The following is a 16999-nucleotide window of genomic DNA, read 5'->3' on the forward strand; positions in this document are numbered from 1 at the left end:
ACAACTGAAACTAATATAACGTTGTTTGTCAACTCTACCTCAAAAAAAAAAAAAAGGAATGTAGTAACTTAAATAAGATACAAGTTTATTTCTCTTCAACTTGATGGGCAGGGCAATTCTGCTCTACAGTGTCATCCAGGGACTCACATTTCCTCTGTCTTGTAACTCTGGCAACCCCAATGGTGTCTTCTCATTCACACAAAGCTGAGTCACCGGTAAATCCTTGTTTCCACGTGTGAGAAGAGGCAAGAGAGGAAGCCCAGGGCAAGCAGTTCCCTAAGAAAGTGCGTGATACCAAATTTCCCCACAACTTTTCCACTCATATTCTGTAGATGGGAACTAGCACATGGCCACACCTTGCTGCAAGGGAGACTGGGAAATGTGGTTTCTAGCCAGGCAGCCTCTTTCCAGTGAAGAGGAAAATGGATTTGGGAGAGGGGAGCAGCCAATGATCTGCCTACTGGGGGGATGGCTATTGGAATGTGGGCAAGGTTAGAGTCAAAATTCTGGTGGGGTGGAGACAGAAACAAGAAAAAGTAGTTCTGGGCTAGGCCTGGGAGATTTTAGCTTGCATCTGTGTATTCTCTATATTCATAGGTGTCAGTTTATTAAAGAGGAGGTTAACTTTCGGGGCCAAGAACAAGGCAGACACTGCTGAGTTTCAGACATTTCTGGAAGGTGATCTCAGGGGTGGCTGTGGCTCACAATAGGCAGGTTTGGGAATCTGAACCACAATATGCCCTTAGGCATGCTTTTGAGGTTATTAAATTCCAATTTGGGAAAGTTCCTCAGGGAACCACTTTTTCTTCTTCCTCACAATTCAGATAAGGGCACTGAGGTCCAATACAATGGATGAATGGTTTGATGAAGGTCACACAGCTGGCTGGAGACAGTTTCAGGACTGACAACCAAGTCTTCTGATGGCCAGTCTCCTGTTGTTCCTACTGTACGACCTACTGGTTGACCAGGAAGCATGTCCTGCATAGACAGACAAGCTGATATGTAAGCTGTTCCTTCAATAGGTCATTTCAATTGGTTGCTTCCAAATAGACGTCCCATTTATACAGGCATAGGTCAGTCTGCTCCTGGGCTCAGTTTGGAACATGTTTTTATTTGCTTGGATTTTTTTTTTTTTAGTAACTTAACCTGGCATTCCTGCTTTGCTGACAACATTGGCCTAGATTTTTAAAAATCCTCTGTTCTCACAATTCATCATGAAGAAAATCACTGCCCATCCATCTCAATACACAAACAGAAAGGTGGAAATATGGGACATAATCAGTGCAAATAGATCATTAAATAATCATGTTCCGGTCTCCCATAAAATCCAAACACAAAAATAAAGACAATCAAAAAGGAACTGAAATTTATGCCTCAGATAATGAGAAGTGAGTATAAATGGAATTAGCAACAGCTGAGCACTTAGAACACAGTTAAGGGTATACCATCTTTTGTTTTGCAGCTGGTTCCATATCTACGCTCCAATCTGACAGGATTTAAACAACTTGAAATACTTAACTTCAGAAATGGGAGTGTGATCGTGAATAGCAAAATGAGGTTCGCTAAGTCAGTGCCCTATAACCTCACCAAGGCTGTGCAGGGGGTCTTGGAGGATTTTCGTTCTGCTGCAGCCCAACGACTTGAACTGGAGATAGACAGCTACTCTCTCAACATCGAACCAGGTAAAAAAAAAAAAAAAAGCCAACCCAGAAAACTGTGGGAGTTTTCTTGGTTTTGATTGTTTGTTTAACACACAGTCTTTGTGAGGCCACAAAGTTTGACTCACAGTTTTTGTGAGGCCACAAAAATCAAATTAAAATCCCACTTGTTAAATAACATTTTGGAAGCTAATGGATCACCTTATTAGAAAGATAGGGCCCTAAACCACGCAGGTTCTATTTTCTTACATCAAAGAGCAGAAAACAAGCACACCTCGTGCTTCACAGTCTGGGAGCTTTAATTTCCCCCTCAGAACACAACTTTTGCTGTGCCTTCAGAGATTGTTTTTGTTGTTGTTGTTTTTTAATGTACCCCACAGCCAAGCTACTTTGCATTCTGCTAGAAGTCAGACTCACTTTCTTAGCAAACTGCAGCAACCTGGAGGGTTTCTACCTAAGAAACCTTCCAGTCATAGTTAACTATCAGCACTGCCTCCTAATAACACAATTCAGGATGAAACTAAAACAGTGTCCTGAGGAAAGAAAACTAATCATTAGACCAAAATCCAAACTTGAAAAAAAAAAAAAAAAGCCACTGCACCATCAACAAGGAAAGGAGAAAATAATGTCCCTTCCCATTTGTACAGCCTAGATCAGCTTCCGTGCTCAGGTTAAAACAGAGCAGTCTTAGATGTGAAGAAAACTTTAGAAGATAATGATAATGGGGGTTAGCCCAAAGCTACATAGTAGAAAGCAAATTCTATTTTATATTCGTTCTGATAATAAAACATGCTGTGTGTACCACTGTAACCAGCTATGCCTAAATGAGTGTTGCCATCACTACTTTCAAAATTCTGTTTTCTAACCAATCAAAGGAAGATTTTTTTTTTTTTTTTAAATACCCCAGAGTGTGGAGAGGCAAGTCTCCAAATCTACTGCCCCTGCTACATTCTAGTCAGGTTCAAAACAAAGTTTCCTAATTGGTTGTGAATTAGTGAAGTGAATCTTCAACATCCTCTCTAGCTTTCTGTGGACTCACAATGAAGGCCCAGGGAAAAGGGGCCTTGGGCAAAATGCGATCAAAGAGACTCAGTTGGGAGACACTTACCTTTGACAGAACAGAACTTTGAGCAACTTAAAGAAAATTGCCTCCTATTTCAGTAAACAGGATCATTAAAAAGACAGATCACCCTTAGGCACTGAGTCTGGGAGTGATTACCTCTGAACAGGGGCAGCTAAGAAAGCCCCAAGGACCCCCTAAGAAATCAAAGACCTCCTAAATGCTGGTAATATACTGCCTCTTCCCCTGAAAACCACCTCAGAACTGAGAAGGAACCATGGGGGTCCCTGCCAAGTAGGATCAGGAGACCAATTTCTCCAGTCAGTTGAAAGCAATGAGCAGGGACCTGTACAAAACTTAGAAAGTGTAACAGAGGTGAGTGTCCAGCCTCCTTTCTCCCTTGGAGAACTGACAGTTGACTTAGAGACCCATCGAACAGCATGAGAAGGTCAGCGTAAGGAGCCATGTTGAGACGGGAGAACTCAGGTGTGCTGCTCTGGAGATGGGCTTCTCAGCGAAGGTGCCACTTAAGTAGCGCCTTAGAAAGACAGCAGGAAGCTGGTAACACATTGCCAGGGGTGCCAAGAGGACCGTGTGATGTTGGAGGGAAACACAGCACAGCAATGACTTGGGAGGGCCATGAATATGGCCCTTGAATATGAATCCTATGCGCTAATGGCAGCACTCAATTTCCACAACTGGGAAATGGGGATCATAAACAGTTGTGAGGATTAACTGAACAAATGTTCACAACACCCAGTTGTGAAGAAGTGTTCACAACTACTACATCACAGCCAACTAAGGAATATTGGTAGTTAATACGGTAACACTGTCCTTAATAACTTTGTGCAAAGGGTCCTTCTAGAAACACAGGGCACCAGTGAGAACAATAAAAAGTACCCTGACAGGGTATTTGTATGGAGGCTGGAACTGAAATTGTGCTTATTTCCTGGGACCAGTTGGACTATGTAGCTTTTCCTCTAAAAAGCTAAAAGCAACCAAAACGAGATGCTGTTAACTTTGGTTTCAGTCCCTGCTGGAGACAAAATTATACGGAGCTATCCCAGAATTGCCTCCGGACTGCCTCGTCTACTGTGGGGTACATGGGCAATTTATTCTTTTAATGTTAGAACAACAAGGGACTGCCTGGGACATTACCTTACTAGATACTCTTTCTTACTAGATACTTAGAGAATGAGAAAAATCTGAATTTCTGATACATTGAAAACTCACAGAAAAATGGATGGATGGACAGATGGACAGATGGATGAAGTCTGCCAAGAATTGGCTGTAGTGAGCCAGCTGGGACATGAGTAAAGCCTGAACCAAAGGATTTGAGGACAGCAGAGTTAGAAAGTCAAAATAGGATTTTATAAAAGTTAAAAATCTATAACAATGTAACTTTACAAATTCCTCTATATATATACCAAAATGGATAAATCCAATACCTAAAAGGGCTCCTGTTTACTGGGAAAGGCCACTGTGCCAACCTGCCCCCAAAAGCATTTCTTCCAATCAATGGAGGCAGAGGTGGAAAGGAAGAAGGTATGAATAGGCGAGAGTAGAGGTGAGCTCCTCACCACGTCTCTAGAGATCCTGGTTTAATTATTTTCCCAAAGGCAAAGGATAGACTTGCCCAACCAGCAAGTGGTTGATTATCAGACCTTGACCATCTTCTGCATGCTTAATCCAAAACAATAAACATTATCCACCCCCACACAAGACATGAATACATGGAATTCAGTCCCTGCCCGAAAGAACTTGCAGGATGCCCAAAGGGGGATACTTTAGAGTGATCAGACTTCTGCCTGTTTCATTCAAAAAGACTTTGTAATGAGCACTTTCTGATATGCCACTTTCAGCTACAAATTGCTTCAGTTTGGGAATCACTGAAGCATAATGAAGAAAGCACTGAATTTTCCTATAAAATCCCATTTCACTGAGACCCACTGTCTGACGGCAAGAGAGCATTTAGGGCTAGATATTAATGTAGAGAATTCTAGTCCCTCTGGGCTGGTCTCCCCCAGTGAGACAACCTGTGGTGGCTGGTGCTGGCGAGGGCTGAGCAGCCACCAAGGTAGCCAGTACTGCCAAAAAAGAAAAAAATAATTCGATGACACTTGGCAAGATGGTAAGGAAGACTATTCAAGGAGGGCCATCTCGATGGATGTGGGGACCACTGCAGTGGGGTCTTGATGTAGGGGAGAGGGGACTCTCCTGCATGAGCAAGTGGGAATTTATAACCAAAGAGCAGGGTGGAGGGCAGTGGATGGAACTTACTGAGAAGAAATTCTTCTTGCTAAAATTGGACAACGAAGAGGGGAACACTGAAGCTCAAAAGTAGAGACCAAGTTGAGAATTTCCAGGGAGGCTGAGTAGAGCTTGGTCAGCACCAGAGCTGGAGAGGCAGGATGCCAGCCACACACACACACACACACACACTGCACTACTGCAGTAGTGCCCCTGCAGTTGGAAGGGGTTGGGGATGGAAGAAGGAGAGAAGGACCCCCAAGAGTGAGTAGCAGTCAGGCGCCCACCCCAGCGACAGACCCGCCGACCCCCACCTATTCCTCGCACTGTCCACAGCTCCTCCTTCCTATTCACGTCCTGGCGCAGTCCAGGCAGGGATGGCCCCAACCCTAAAACATTCACCACCATTGCTTCTCAACAGAGGTAATGAACTCTTATGTCTGTTAATCCGCTTATTTTATAAACCTTCTTGAACCTGAATTTTAAAACACCATTTAAAACAAAACAAAACAAAAACAAACAAACAAAAAACCTGTAGTTACAGTAAACTGTCTCTAGCGTGAGTGTCTAGCCTGAGTTCTCCTGTATGATTTTAGTTTGGGGGAATATGCACAATATTAGTGTTGTGGTCATAGGAAAAAAATGGGTGTCTAGATTTTAAAAGAAATTGAGGAAACAAATGTAGATGATTTCCAATAGTTTTCTTCCTTTTTTCTTTTTTTTTTTTTCTTTAATCTAGAATATGACAGCTATTTTGCTCCTAGGTTTTCAATGTGACTGACTGATCCAGATTTTCTCCTTTTAGTGGTATGCTGGAGTGCAAGCTGTCGTGGTGATTGACAGGCAAGCTGATTAAAATGTCCTCCTAGTACAACCAACCAGTGCAACCAGCTGATCATGTTGCCTCTCAGGTCCCTGCACCCCAAATGAAGATAATTACTTCAGGTTCCTGAAGAACAGGGACTCAAATTCCAATTTACACAGCCCCTGGCTCTCTTGCTAGCATAGTCTTTTCCAGTGTCTAAGGCTCGGGCTGATGTGCAACAGTGCGCAGCTGCCAGCATGTATTAAAAGAGGTCTGAGGGGCACTTCAAATCCCAGATAGTTCCAGAAGGTCATCTAGCAAATACAAGGAACCTCCCTGATTCATGTTTGCTCTCGCCAGTGTTTACTTGAACTCACTGGTACTGGCCCAGTCCGTTGAGAAAACTCTCCTGGAAAGAGAATTAAAAGGGGGAAAACTTTAAAGAGAAGAGGAGGTGGTTGCAGGAAGTACCGTGTGCCGGGAATAAATACCCAGCTTGATCTCTGGGAGAAAATCCCAATAATCTATGCTTGGAAAACAGAAAAGGCATCCTATAATTTTAACCTTTTCCCAACCAGGATGGCCCAATACAGCAACACTTACTTTGTGTCTCACCCTTTGCCCTTCCCTAGCTTCTCTTCTTGGGAGAAACAGGCGATCAGAAGTAGGCTTCGAGGGCACCTGGGTGGCTCAGTGGGTTAAGCCGCTGCCTTCGGCTCAGGTCATGATCTCCAGGGTCCTGGGATCGAGTCCCACATCAGGCTCTCTGCTCAGCAGGGAGCCTGCTTCCTCCTCTCTCTCTCTCTGCCTGCCTCTCTGCCTACTTGTGATCTCTCTCTGTCAAATAAATAAATAAAATCTTAAAAAAAAAAAAAAGTAGGCTGCGAGACCCTGGAGGTCCCCCTGCCTCATGTCCAATGTTGCCCAGGCCTGGGAGCCACCAGCCCCACCCATCCCTTCCTCGCCCAACCTTTATCAAGGAATAACCCTTAAAATGTGGAAAACGTCATTTTCATACAAACAGCGAGTGATGTATATCAAAGTTTTACCTCACTCATTAATGAGGGAATCATTAGGATGACAAATCTGGTGTAAAGAGGCTCCGGAAAGGGAACTCGACACAGCCAGAGAACAAAGCAGAATGATAAAATAAGGATGTCGTACTCAATAGAAAACAGAAAGTACCACCCTTTCATCTTATCCGTTTCCTATACAGTGTAACTTCCTACTCTCTGGAGTTGTAAGACAGCATCACCAAGAGCAAATGGTAAATCAGACAAAGTTGATGCATTTTAGGGGTCAGCAAAATGTGCCTAAAAGGGACAGATAGTAAATATTTGGCTCTGTAAACCAAAAGGCAAATCAAGGGTATATTGTAGGTACTTATATAACCATTTAAAAACCGAAAAACTCTTCTTAGCTTGTAGCCCGTAAAAATGTAGGCAGCTGGCTGGGTTGGCCCACAGGTGATCCCTGTCTGCTGGGGGGGTTGAGGAGGGGGGGCTTGCTGGGCTTGTTAGTGCTCTAGGATGACTTTTAAGGTTAATGCGGTCCATGTTTCTCTTTGTTTCCTATTGTTGGATGGTTTTTCTTAAACCACCAGCATCTTACTCCCTCTGGCCCTTATCTTTGCTGCTATAGAAAAGTTAGACAAATAAATGATAATACAATCATGATTGGGCCCCTGTTCATATATTAAGTAGGGGTTATCTGCTACCAGTCAGACACTATTATAGGCACTAGAACCCCAAAAGTGTATCCCTGCCCTCAAGGAGCCAAATCCCTATCAGCCAAGAGAAATAGATATATATGCAAAGAGCTATAATTAAGTTTACCAAATACAATGATCAGGATATGTGCAGAAATATTATGACCCACGAGAGACAGCAATTAATTCTAGAGGCCAGGGGATGTCATGGCAGGCTTTCTCCACAGATGGCGCTGTCGAGTGCGCGATACCTTGGAGAACACCCCCCCACCCCCTCATCCTCCCCCAACCCCGTCACCCAGGCTGAGAAGGGTAGGGCTGGGCTCCCCCATCCCTCCCCCCACAAAAGGGCAGGAGTTTCAGGGTACTTCCGTTATTTCACTGTGCTAGCAGCTTCGGACGTGAAGTACGGAAAGAAGGGAGCTCAGCCTGGAAGGGAAGGGCGTGCTGAGCCAGTGCGTTTGAGGCCAGGATGTCTAAAAGCCCCTGTTGGATCTCTGTGCACCACTTTGGTGTCCTGTTTTTCTTTTCTTTCTTCCTTTCTTTTTTTATGACTGTGGTCTTTTACGGTTCAATAAAATTTTATAAAAACTCAAAGAGTCTTCAAACTAGGTACTAAACAGTCCTTAAAGTAGTCTCAAAATTATAAAATTAAAACATATAATATGGGGGAACCTGAGTGACACAGTCAGTTGATCTCTGGACTCTTGATTTCGGCTCAGGTCATGATTCCACGGTCCTGGGATCAAGCCCCACAATGGGCTCCCCACTGGGTGTGAAATCTGTTTAAGATTCTTGCTCTCTCCCTCTCTCCCTCACTCTCTGCCCCTCCCCCCACCTTGCGTGCACAGGGGTGCACTCTCTCTCTCAAAAAAATATATATATATATGTGTGTGTGTGTATATATATATATTTCATCATTCCTAAAATATTGCCAATTTTAAAAATACTTTGCAAAAATATAAAACTACAAAAGCTGCATACATTTAACTTCATTAAAGTTTTTAATGCAGAAAACAAAGTGAAATTAATAAGCTGTCTTAAGGACATAAAAATACTCAAAAAATGTTTTGGGGAAAACCAGTTTTACAGAAATGGACATTCGGTGAACTGACTGCTATCCTATGAAGCAGGTGTCTTGAGGCCAGAGGCCAGCATGGAAAATACACATTTGGGAAACCTCAGTTGAAACCAGAGAACAGGTGAAAAAATGGTCCAGGACAAGGTGTAGGGCAGGAGGAAAGGAGAACTGGGACTGGATCTCTGAGGAACCCCAACACTTAATGGGGAATAGAAGGATTGTCATTGAAAGGAGCCAAAGACGGCGTTGCTGAAGCCGGGGAGAGAAGAGCAGGAGAGAAGGACATCCAGCTATTTCAGCAGCTGTGAGTGAACAATGCATGGCAGTCATTTAAGCAGATCATCCAGAGGTTGCTAGAACCCTTCGGAAAAGCAGTCTACAGAATGGCAAGAGCAGAGGTGAGATCTTAGTGAGGTTGGGATGAAGTAGAAAAGGAGACCATCCACATGGCCTGTCCCCCGCCTGTCTCACAATACAGAGCAAGGATCCTACCCTCCCACAGAGACTGGGAGACAGGGGTGCTACTTCTTTGATGCTTACATTTCAAAGGAATGGTTCCTAGGTCCTTGGGGAAGACAGTCTTGAGTTGTAATACTGGCAAGAAGCTTTAAAGAAGATTGATATCTCAAAGGAGCAGAGAATGAATTTACAAGTTTTGTAAACTAGCTACACTAAGAGAAGTGAGGGGTCTAGAGTTAGTCAAGCTGAGGGAAGGGTTAAGGCACTCTTGGTCAGAGGACTTAGCATTTCTCTTCTAGCCCTGATTTTATCATATTTATAGGAAATGTCCAAATAGATCACTTATTTAATTCTATTGGCAAAACTTGAGACAAAATCCAGTCAAGTCATTTTCATTTGTTTTTTTCTGGCCTAACATCAAGGTGGAAATGTAGTTTGTCATGGTAATACTGGGAGGGGGAAATATCCCATGGTTACTTTTAGACTAAAGAAGAGAAATTTTGAAACTTCTCATGAGATTTCTAGGTGGGTAGCATTCCACATTCAGATCAGCGTCTGAATTCCTGGCTGTGTGTCTAAATGAGGGCCAGTAATGGGTTAAGCCAAATGACATCTGCAGAGGTACAGACACGTAGGAGAAGTGACACCGTGTTATCACCACGTGTGGTTGCCATTCAGCTTTTGAAAACAACCCGAATAAAGGAATCTATGATATAGAAAGTATAAACCAATGTTAGAACTATCTGTGATTTATCAACTGAAAGATGGAATAAATCACAGCTTGCTCACGATTCTGCCGGCATCCTGGCAGCTAGAGTCGTCTTTCATTTAGGCTGCTCTGAAAATTCTTTAGAAGCATGTACGGCTTTTATGCCAGTTAGCTGCGCAGGTTGAAGATTTCAACAATGCAAAACTACACATACTTATTCTAACTCACTCTCTCCTTGAATTCCCAAAAAGTCTCTTCAAAAATGGGGAAATTTCAAGGCTGGTAAATGGTGAACACTGAAATTAATTATACACTGGCATCCAGGATGCCTCCAGCCAGAACAAACCCTTTAGTGGCCAGCTCTGGAAAGGTCATAGATGTCACGTATCGCAGTAGTGACCATAAGAACAATAACAGCTACTAGTAATTGACGTTATTTTTAATCTTAATAAATAACTATGAAAAGTAGGTATTTCTCCTCATTATACAGAGAAACTGTATCTTAGAGAATTGTAAGTAACTTAACACTTGTCACACAATCACTGAGGGCTGCAGTTGGAACTTGGTAGCAGTTTTGTGTGCTTTCTTCAAGTCTGTCTATTGCCTCTTTATAAAGAGTCTTTTTTTAAAAGATTTTATTTATTTATTTTTGTGAGAGAGAGCGAGCATGAGCAGGGGGAAGGGCAGGGGGCGAAGCAGACTCCCTGCCGAGCAGGGAGCCCTATGCAGGACTCATCTGAGGATCCTGGGATCATGACCTGAGCCAAAGGCAGACGCTTAACGATGGAGCCACCCAGGCGCCCTATAGAGTCTTATCAACCCTCTTACTGGGTATACAAATGTTTAATCTACTTAGAAAACAATGACAACACACAAGTTTAATTAGTCCTAAATGAACTGTTAGATTTCACATTTCACCAAGTGAAATTTCTTATATTTTGTTATATTTTTAGAATGCTAAAAAAAAAAAAAAAAAAGAAAAGAAAAGAAAGAAAAAAGTTCACTTTCAGAAACAAAAGTCCTGAACTTCTTAATGTCCCCTTCACAGGTACTCCGGGCTCTGCTAGGAATGTCCCTTCTGAGCTGAGGCACCCACAGGAATTCTTCCAGGAGACACTCCCAGCCTCTGCCCCCCATTCCCCGCCCCACCCTCCCCCAACCCACCCCCATCCTGACTCTGGCCTCCTCTCTTGTTTTTCCACTGCTTCTGCCCTGTGCGTCCTGGGATGCCATCATGGGGATTTTCTGCTAACGCCTGCTTCCATTAGGGAACCCCAGCATTGCCTAGACCTCCAGGTACCTTTAGCCCTCTCCAGAGTTTCAGCCAGGGTCCTCATTCCACATGTGAGTTTAAGATGCTCCCGGAATCCTTCACGGAACCCCTGAGTGCAAAGCCTGCATGGAAGCCTGGGCTTCAGCCCTGCTGTCAGGCCGCCTCCCACAGCCCCTGCTCTAAGAGCTCTCCATCCACCAGCTGATTCCTGGGACATTGAAATCCTAACACCAATGCATTCAAAATGCCTCAGTGTGGCAAACAGGAATAATGAGGGAGAGCAGAAAGAATCCTTTAGTCTCTGAGCCAGGACAAGATGTGTAAGGGCATTCACATCCGTTCACAGAAGGAAGAGATTCTGAGTACCTGCGCTAAACAGTTTGTGATTATTGTTCTTAAGAATGGTGGATGCTTAAAATGAAACCCAAGATTTTTCACCCTACATGTCCCTTTCACCCAGAAAGAACAACTGTTAGTAACTCACTCAATTCCACAAATGTGTGTTAATTAATCTCCAGCCACATGCCTGGTGCTGTGTCATTGAGTGATTATTCTCTAATCCTGTCCTTCTGCTCTAAAGCAGGAGCAAAACATGTTTTGGCCAATAATAAAATAAAACAATGAAGTATCAACTTAGGTTATAGATTCTTCTTAACGTTATTTTCATCACTGAGTTCCATGAGGAGTTCTAGAGGGACATGTCCCAGTAATGTCCAGCTGTGAGGTTCCCTTAGGACACCTAGAACTGGAGATAGATATTTGAGCTTCAAGGACATTAGCGATGATCTGGTTTAAATAACCCATTTTATAGAAGGGCAGAGTGGGACTAAAGATGCTAAGCTACATTCCCAAGGGCACAGACTGTTCCCGGGGTGGTTCCTCCACCCAGGGCACTTTCCTGGGGGCAGCAACGCTGACAGCAGCCATAAGCCAACTCACTCCCTCCGCTGGTCCAGCAAATCCTGGAATATTCTCAGGATTTGGGAAAATAAACCAGCTGGGCCTATGTGGAAGGTGAGGTCCCTGCGTAGAGCTCAAAAGAACCCTTAGGGGATAGGCACAGCCATATACATTACTGAGTGCTGAGCACCAAACACTGTATTTTTGGCAACATTCCCATCTTGAGAAGGAGGTAGACCACCAATGCTGCATTAAGATTTTGTGAGCTCTGGGCCTTTCATGAATATTAATAAAAACTTAACAATTACTAAAAATACTTAAAATTAAGGGGTCCTGGGTGGCGTAGTCAATTCCACCCCAGTGTCTTGGTTTCCGATCAGGTAATGATCTCAGGGTCCTGAGGAGTCCTGAGATCGAGTTCCGGCTCAGCACAGTCTGCTTGAAACTCCGTCTCCCCCTCCTGCTGCGGCTCGTGATCTCTCCCTCTCTCTCTCAAATATTTTTTAAATCTTTAAAGTCAGTCAAAAAATCAATAAAAGTAAAAATACGTAAAATTATATCTTATGATTATTGGTATAAAGACGAATACCCAATGTGGATTATATTGTGGGGTTTTTTCGGATTTTAAAGAATTTAAAACATGTTGAGTACTTAGAAGTATGGTGAGGTAAGCAGGTGTCCTGCGCCCTGCGTACTGCCTTGACTGCCAGTGACGGGTAGGTTTGTCATCCACTCATGCTCTGGGCAAAGAGAAACCCGGACCTCACAACCTTGGCAATGAGCTGGGAGGGGAGGGAGAGATGGCGCTACAGCTCCCCCCACCCAGCCCTTCCCCACCCCCACCCTGCAGCGGCAGGTGCGCGCACGTGGCCGGGTTTACTCCCTCTCCATCCGCGGGAAATCTAGTCACCGCGTCCAGGAGTGAGGCTTGGTGAGGCTGGGCGCCGGGGCGCGTGAGGGTCCCCCCTGCCTCGAACTCCGGAGCCCTAGGTCTGCCTTTTGGGAACGGGAAAAGGGATCCAGGAGTTTCCGCTACCTTCCCCCAGCCTGTCGCGGTCATCTCGCAGTACTCGTGGCTCTATCAGCCGTCCCTTGGAGCTCCTTCCGCCACGGCGCGAGTTCCTTCCAGATTTCTCTTCCCTCCACCCGCGCGCACCGCACAGTGGTTTTTAGGAAGACCGAAAGCACTTGGGGCTCCTACAGTTTCATCCCCGAAGTCTCTTCCTACTTGTTTTGCTATTGAGCGCCATCTAGCGAACACTCGGTGTCATCACACTGAAGAGGGCTCCTGGAGCGGGAGGAGAGGCGTCCAACAGGTCCGCCGCCCACGCCAGCCCAGGGGAAGCCTGAGTTTCAGCCAAATTGAGCTGAAATCTTGCCTTAGGACCGGACCCTGTCAAAGGCGATGCTTCCATTCCTGTCCAACACGTGAGTGTTGCCACAGAGCGCAAGAGAAGGGCATCATGAAATTATAAAGAACGATAAAGAACAGGGCAGAAAGACAATCAGTCAGGACACAGCCCCAAGGTTGGGGGGACAAGTGGCAGGACCGACTGCTGTATGTGGGAAAGGGGCGCCGTGCAATGAACTCGAGCTGGTGACATGCGCACCACAGACCCTCAGAGGCCCGAGAGACTGGGAGATCCTTTTATCGGGCCTGACAAGCATGACAAGAAGTTTGAGAAAGACAGCCTTGGACATCAGGGACCTATGAATTTATAAACTGCTTGGTGACCAAGACCATAATCTTTTTAATGTTAACTGTAAAATGCCTCAAAGTGTTCCCTGCAGGCAAGGGACATTTATTTAAATGGCTTCTATCACATGATAAAGAGCTAAGGGACATCCTCATGAGGCAGTTGGGAATGCTTTTCAGGACCTTTGGGATAGAGATTAAAAGACGTTACATAAGCAAATTCAGGGAGAAACTGATACAGAAAATGTGCTTACGCTGTACATCTTGGAATGACACACATACGTCCAGGCCCCGCGTAGCAGCTCACTTCCTTCAAGCCGTGTCCATTGCTGTCACATTGAGCAACAGAAACAAATGTGGAGTTGCTATAGTGTCAGACTGTACTTCTCTAAGGAAACATTCTAACTAATGAAGGAGTTTTGGCAGACTGTGGTTTTGACCTTTTGTTTAGTTAAGAGAGCCTTTGTTCAAAAGAAAGCATTTGTGGAAGTCTCATATGTGAACTGGTAAGAGGGGAGACGCTGGCATGTTTGGGCCTCTCCCTACCCCCACCATCCTTTGTCAGCCCCTTGGGTCTCCTGGAAACCCCATATTGGAAAACCATTAGAATGGTGTCAAAAGCTGAACATTGTAAGCAGACGTACAGATGCTAGTCTGGGGCTATACTTTCTAGCTAAAATGGACTTCGGGTTTCTCACTTATGAAAATGAGGGCAATAATATCTGCTTTGGAAGGTGGTTATGCATATGAGTGAAGACATGCTTGAAGTGCCCAGCACACCGCCAAACACAAAATGGCCTCAATAAATGTGAGCTCCCTGTTCCTGTAAGTAACTGTCATTGCACTCCTGGTGAAACTGGAGGTTCAGGATCGTGATCCCTAGTGGGTGTGGTACAGGCTCTTGAAGAAACCTTTCTATAGTGCCAACCATAAAAATAACATATTGGAAGAGGGCTTAAGCAAATTGGGGAAGCTAAGGCAATTATCGGCCAACTAGTCTTTGCACCAATCATGAGGACTTCACTTCTTCAAATCCACACACAACTTGATTATGACTTGAAAATATTCTTCTAGAAAAAATGGCATCTGGTTCCACTCTTCCTCATCAACTACTGATCTCCAGTCAGAGTCCCCCCTCTTTCCAAGCTACAGATGTTCAGAAAAGAGCACTGCAGGTTGTTGTTACCTAATGTTCACACTGTCAGTATTGACCAAATGAAGAGCAGACGGGGGAAGTTCAGACTGATTCTGTGCAAATTTTGTTTTGTGCCAAGTCTTGGGGACATATTAAGGAGGAGGCAAATAGTCATATAGCCTAACGGTGACTGATGGATGAGTCCATCATTCTAAGGAGAAATGTCTTTGGGATATGACAAGGAAAGAAAATAATAACAGTAGAGGGAAAGCTTCGCTTAAAAATATTCCTCAAAATTTTCATCCGTTGTACAATGTTTTCTCTTCCATGGCCCTTCCTCCCCATCATCAGCCACATCTAGTTCTCAGTCTTTGCCTTTAGCCCAAAGTTGTAGGTGCCCCTCCAAGACTAGTGGGTAAGTAAAGGACCATCAACACAGATAGGAACAGTATTTTTGAGATATAATAATGGAACAGTACCGTCTGCTTCACAAATTACATTTCTATATATGATCTCTTCTATTAACGATTCTAATTAACCATAATTGCCTTTTCATGCCTGATCCCACAGCGCCCCCTCCTGGCTCTTTCCTTCCCTGGCACTTCCTCCTCACGCAGAGGACCCTCACAAACAGCCTTGGGCTTTGCAACACTCAACTTCGGAGTCTCGGCTTCCTCATCAGCAAAGTGAGCCAGTTCGTGAGAAGGTTCTAAAATACCTTTCATCTCTAACACTCTATCTAAAATGTAAAATTTTATATAAGGTTAAAATTAAAATCTTAAGCAATTAGTTGGCCTGAAATTCTTAGTGCTGAAGATTCTGAAGGGCCAAGTTGATATTTGTTGAGTCAACGAGTGTTGTCTTAGTTACCCAGGAAGGTGTACACAGCAAACACACAGCGAACAAAAACTAAGCTCCGTGATTTGAAGTCTCCTACTTCTCTGTAGACTGGTTCTGAATCCACAACACGGGGAAAGCAAGTTATCTAAAACTAGGTGCATTTGTTCTTCAAGTATATCTGATCCAGGGCCTGAAATGTGGATAAATTTATTTCTCAAGACAGTGTTGCCTTATTGTGTTCTGTTTGGCTTTACTGGTGCCTAGACTATGCCTGAGTGGCTTGAAGGAAATGAGAATAAAATAGTAATATTTTTTTTTAATGGGAAACTCATTTGGTTATCACACATTTACTCTTCAGAGGGTTAGAATCTGTGCGGGCCATCAGCTTTCCTAGTTGATACATTTCTCTGGGGCAGAGAGAAGGAAATGGAGCTCCAACTATTCCCTCTAACTTCTGTTATCAAGACGGTAAGTGTTGAGTGTAAGGTTGCTGACAGCTGTTATTTATTAAGCCAGGCCCTGATGTGAATCGCCTGGGTTGTCCGGGTAAATCTGAGTCATTTTCTAAACAGTGACAAGGATCCTGTAACATGGTGAGCTTTAGAACTTTCAAGCAGAGGAAGCCAGTTCACATAAGTGAGACCTGCTTGTCCATAAGGGACCCTCATGCTGCAGATACAAGTTCATGTGAAGTCTTTTAGCAGGTCTACCTGCTAGGAGACCAAAACAGGTGTTTTCCAGGACCTGCTCTTGCCCACAGCTTGGGGCGGTTTTACTAATCTCACGCGCTTTCACTTCTGGACCACTAGGAGGCGCTGGATCGGAGCCGCGAATAGAAGTGTTCATTGGAATTCTCACCCCACAACCTGAACCCCAGTGACCCTAGGTAGAGCTTCTGGGGGCAGTAAACTTGGCAAAGCTGCTGACTGTGTTCTCCACTTGAAGATTCAAAATAGACATTAGCTTATTAATGACCCTAAGAAACTTAAATGTAAAAAGAGAAGGGGGTAAGTTTGAAGGGAAGAGAAAGAGGAACAAGGGAAAGAGAGAAACTTGTTAAATTTATTTCACCCTGCATTGGGGGGGGGGGTTATTTAGCCACCAACCTCTTCTTAGTATAAAACCCATTAAGTCCTGCTAAATTAGAGTTCTGCAGATGTTCCCTCATGGAAAACACAGAACCAGATGACCACTTGAAAGCATCCTAACCCTGACAGTTCTATTACGTATCTTCTAATGGACAATTCTGATGAGACCCTTCCTTCGAACAGAAATCCTCCATGGCTTCCCCCTCCCTATAGAGTCCAATTCCTTAGCATCGCCTTCAAGAACTACCAGAAAATTGGCCTTAAGTTATCTTTCCAATCTGAGTTCCCTTCTTTCCTGCCCATGAGTGTCTGCTGCCCCCAAAGTGGATCTCGTAGG

At 44.2% G+C, this 16999-nt stretch overlaps 1 protein-coding gene and 1 long non-coding RNA gene across 3 annotated transcripts in view; one reads left to right on the forward strand and one right to left on the reverse strand.

Annotated features, from left to right (window-relative positions):
* Positions 1-13118, reverse strand: part of LOC106005820 — a 30725-nt gene extending 17607 nt beyond the window's left edge. The window contains exon 1 of the long non-coding RNA XR_001179465.2: positions 12940-13118. This is a non-coding gene — a long non-coding RNA (uncharacterized LOC106005820). The remainder of the gene's footprint in view (positions 1-12939) is intronic.
* The window catches only part of IMPG1 (interphotoreceptor matrix proteoglycan 1), a 124855-nt gene that overhangs the window by 99669 nt on the left and 8187 nt on the right, over positions 1-16999 (forward strand). For both annotated transcript variants that reach the window (XM_004752793.3, XM_013056279.2), the window contains one exon: positions 1463-1682. In XM_004752793.3, the coding sequence (XP_004752850.1) occupies positions 1463-1682 (220 nt within the window). The remainder of the gene's footprint in view (positions 1-1462; positions 1683-16999) is intronic.

Source organism: Mustela putorius, unplaced genomic scaffold, assembly GCF_011764305.1.
Source record: "Mustela putorius furo isolate JIRA1106 unplaced genomic scaffold, ASM1176430v1.1 tig00003863_pilon_pilon_pilon, whole genome shotgun sequence".
Classification (NCBI taxonomy): Eukaryota; Metazoa; Chordata; class Mammalia; order Carnivora; family Mustelidae; genus Mustela; species Mustela putorius.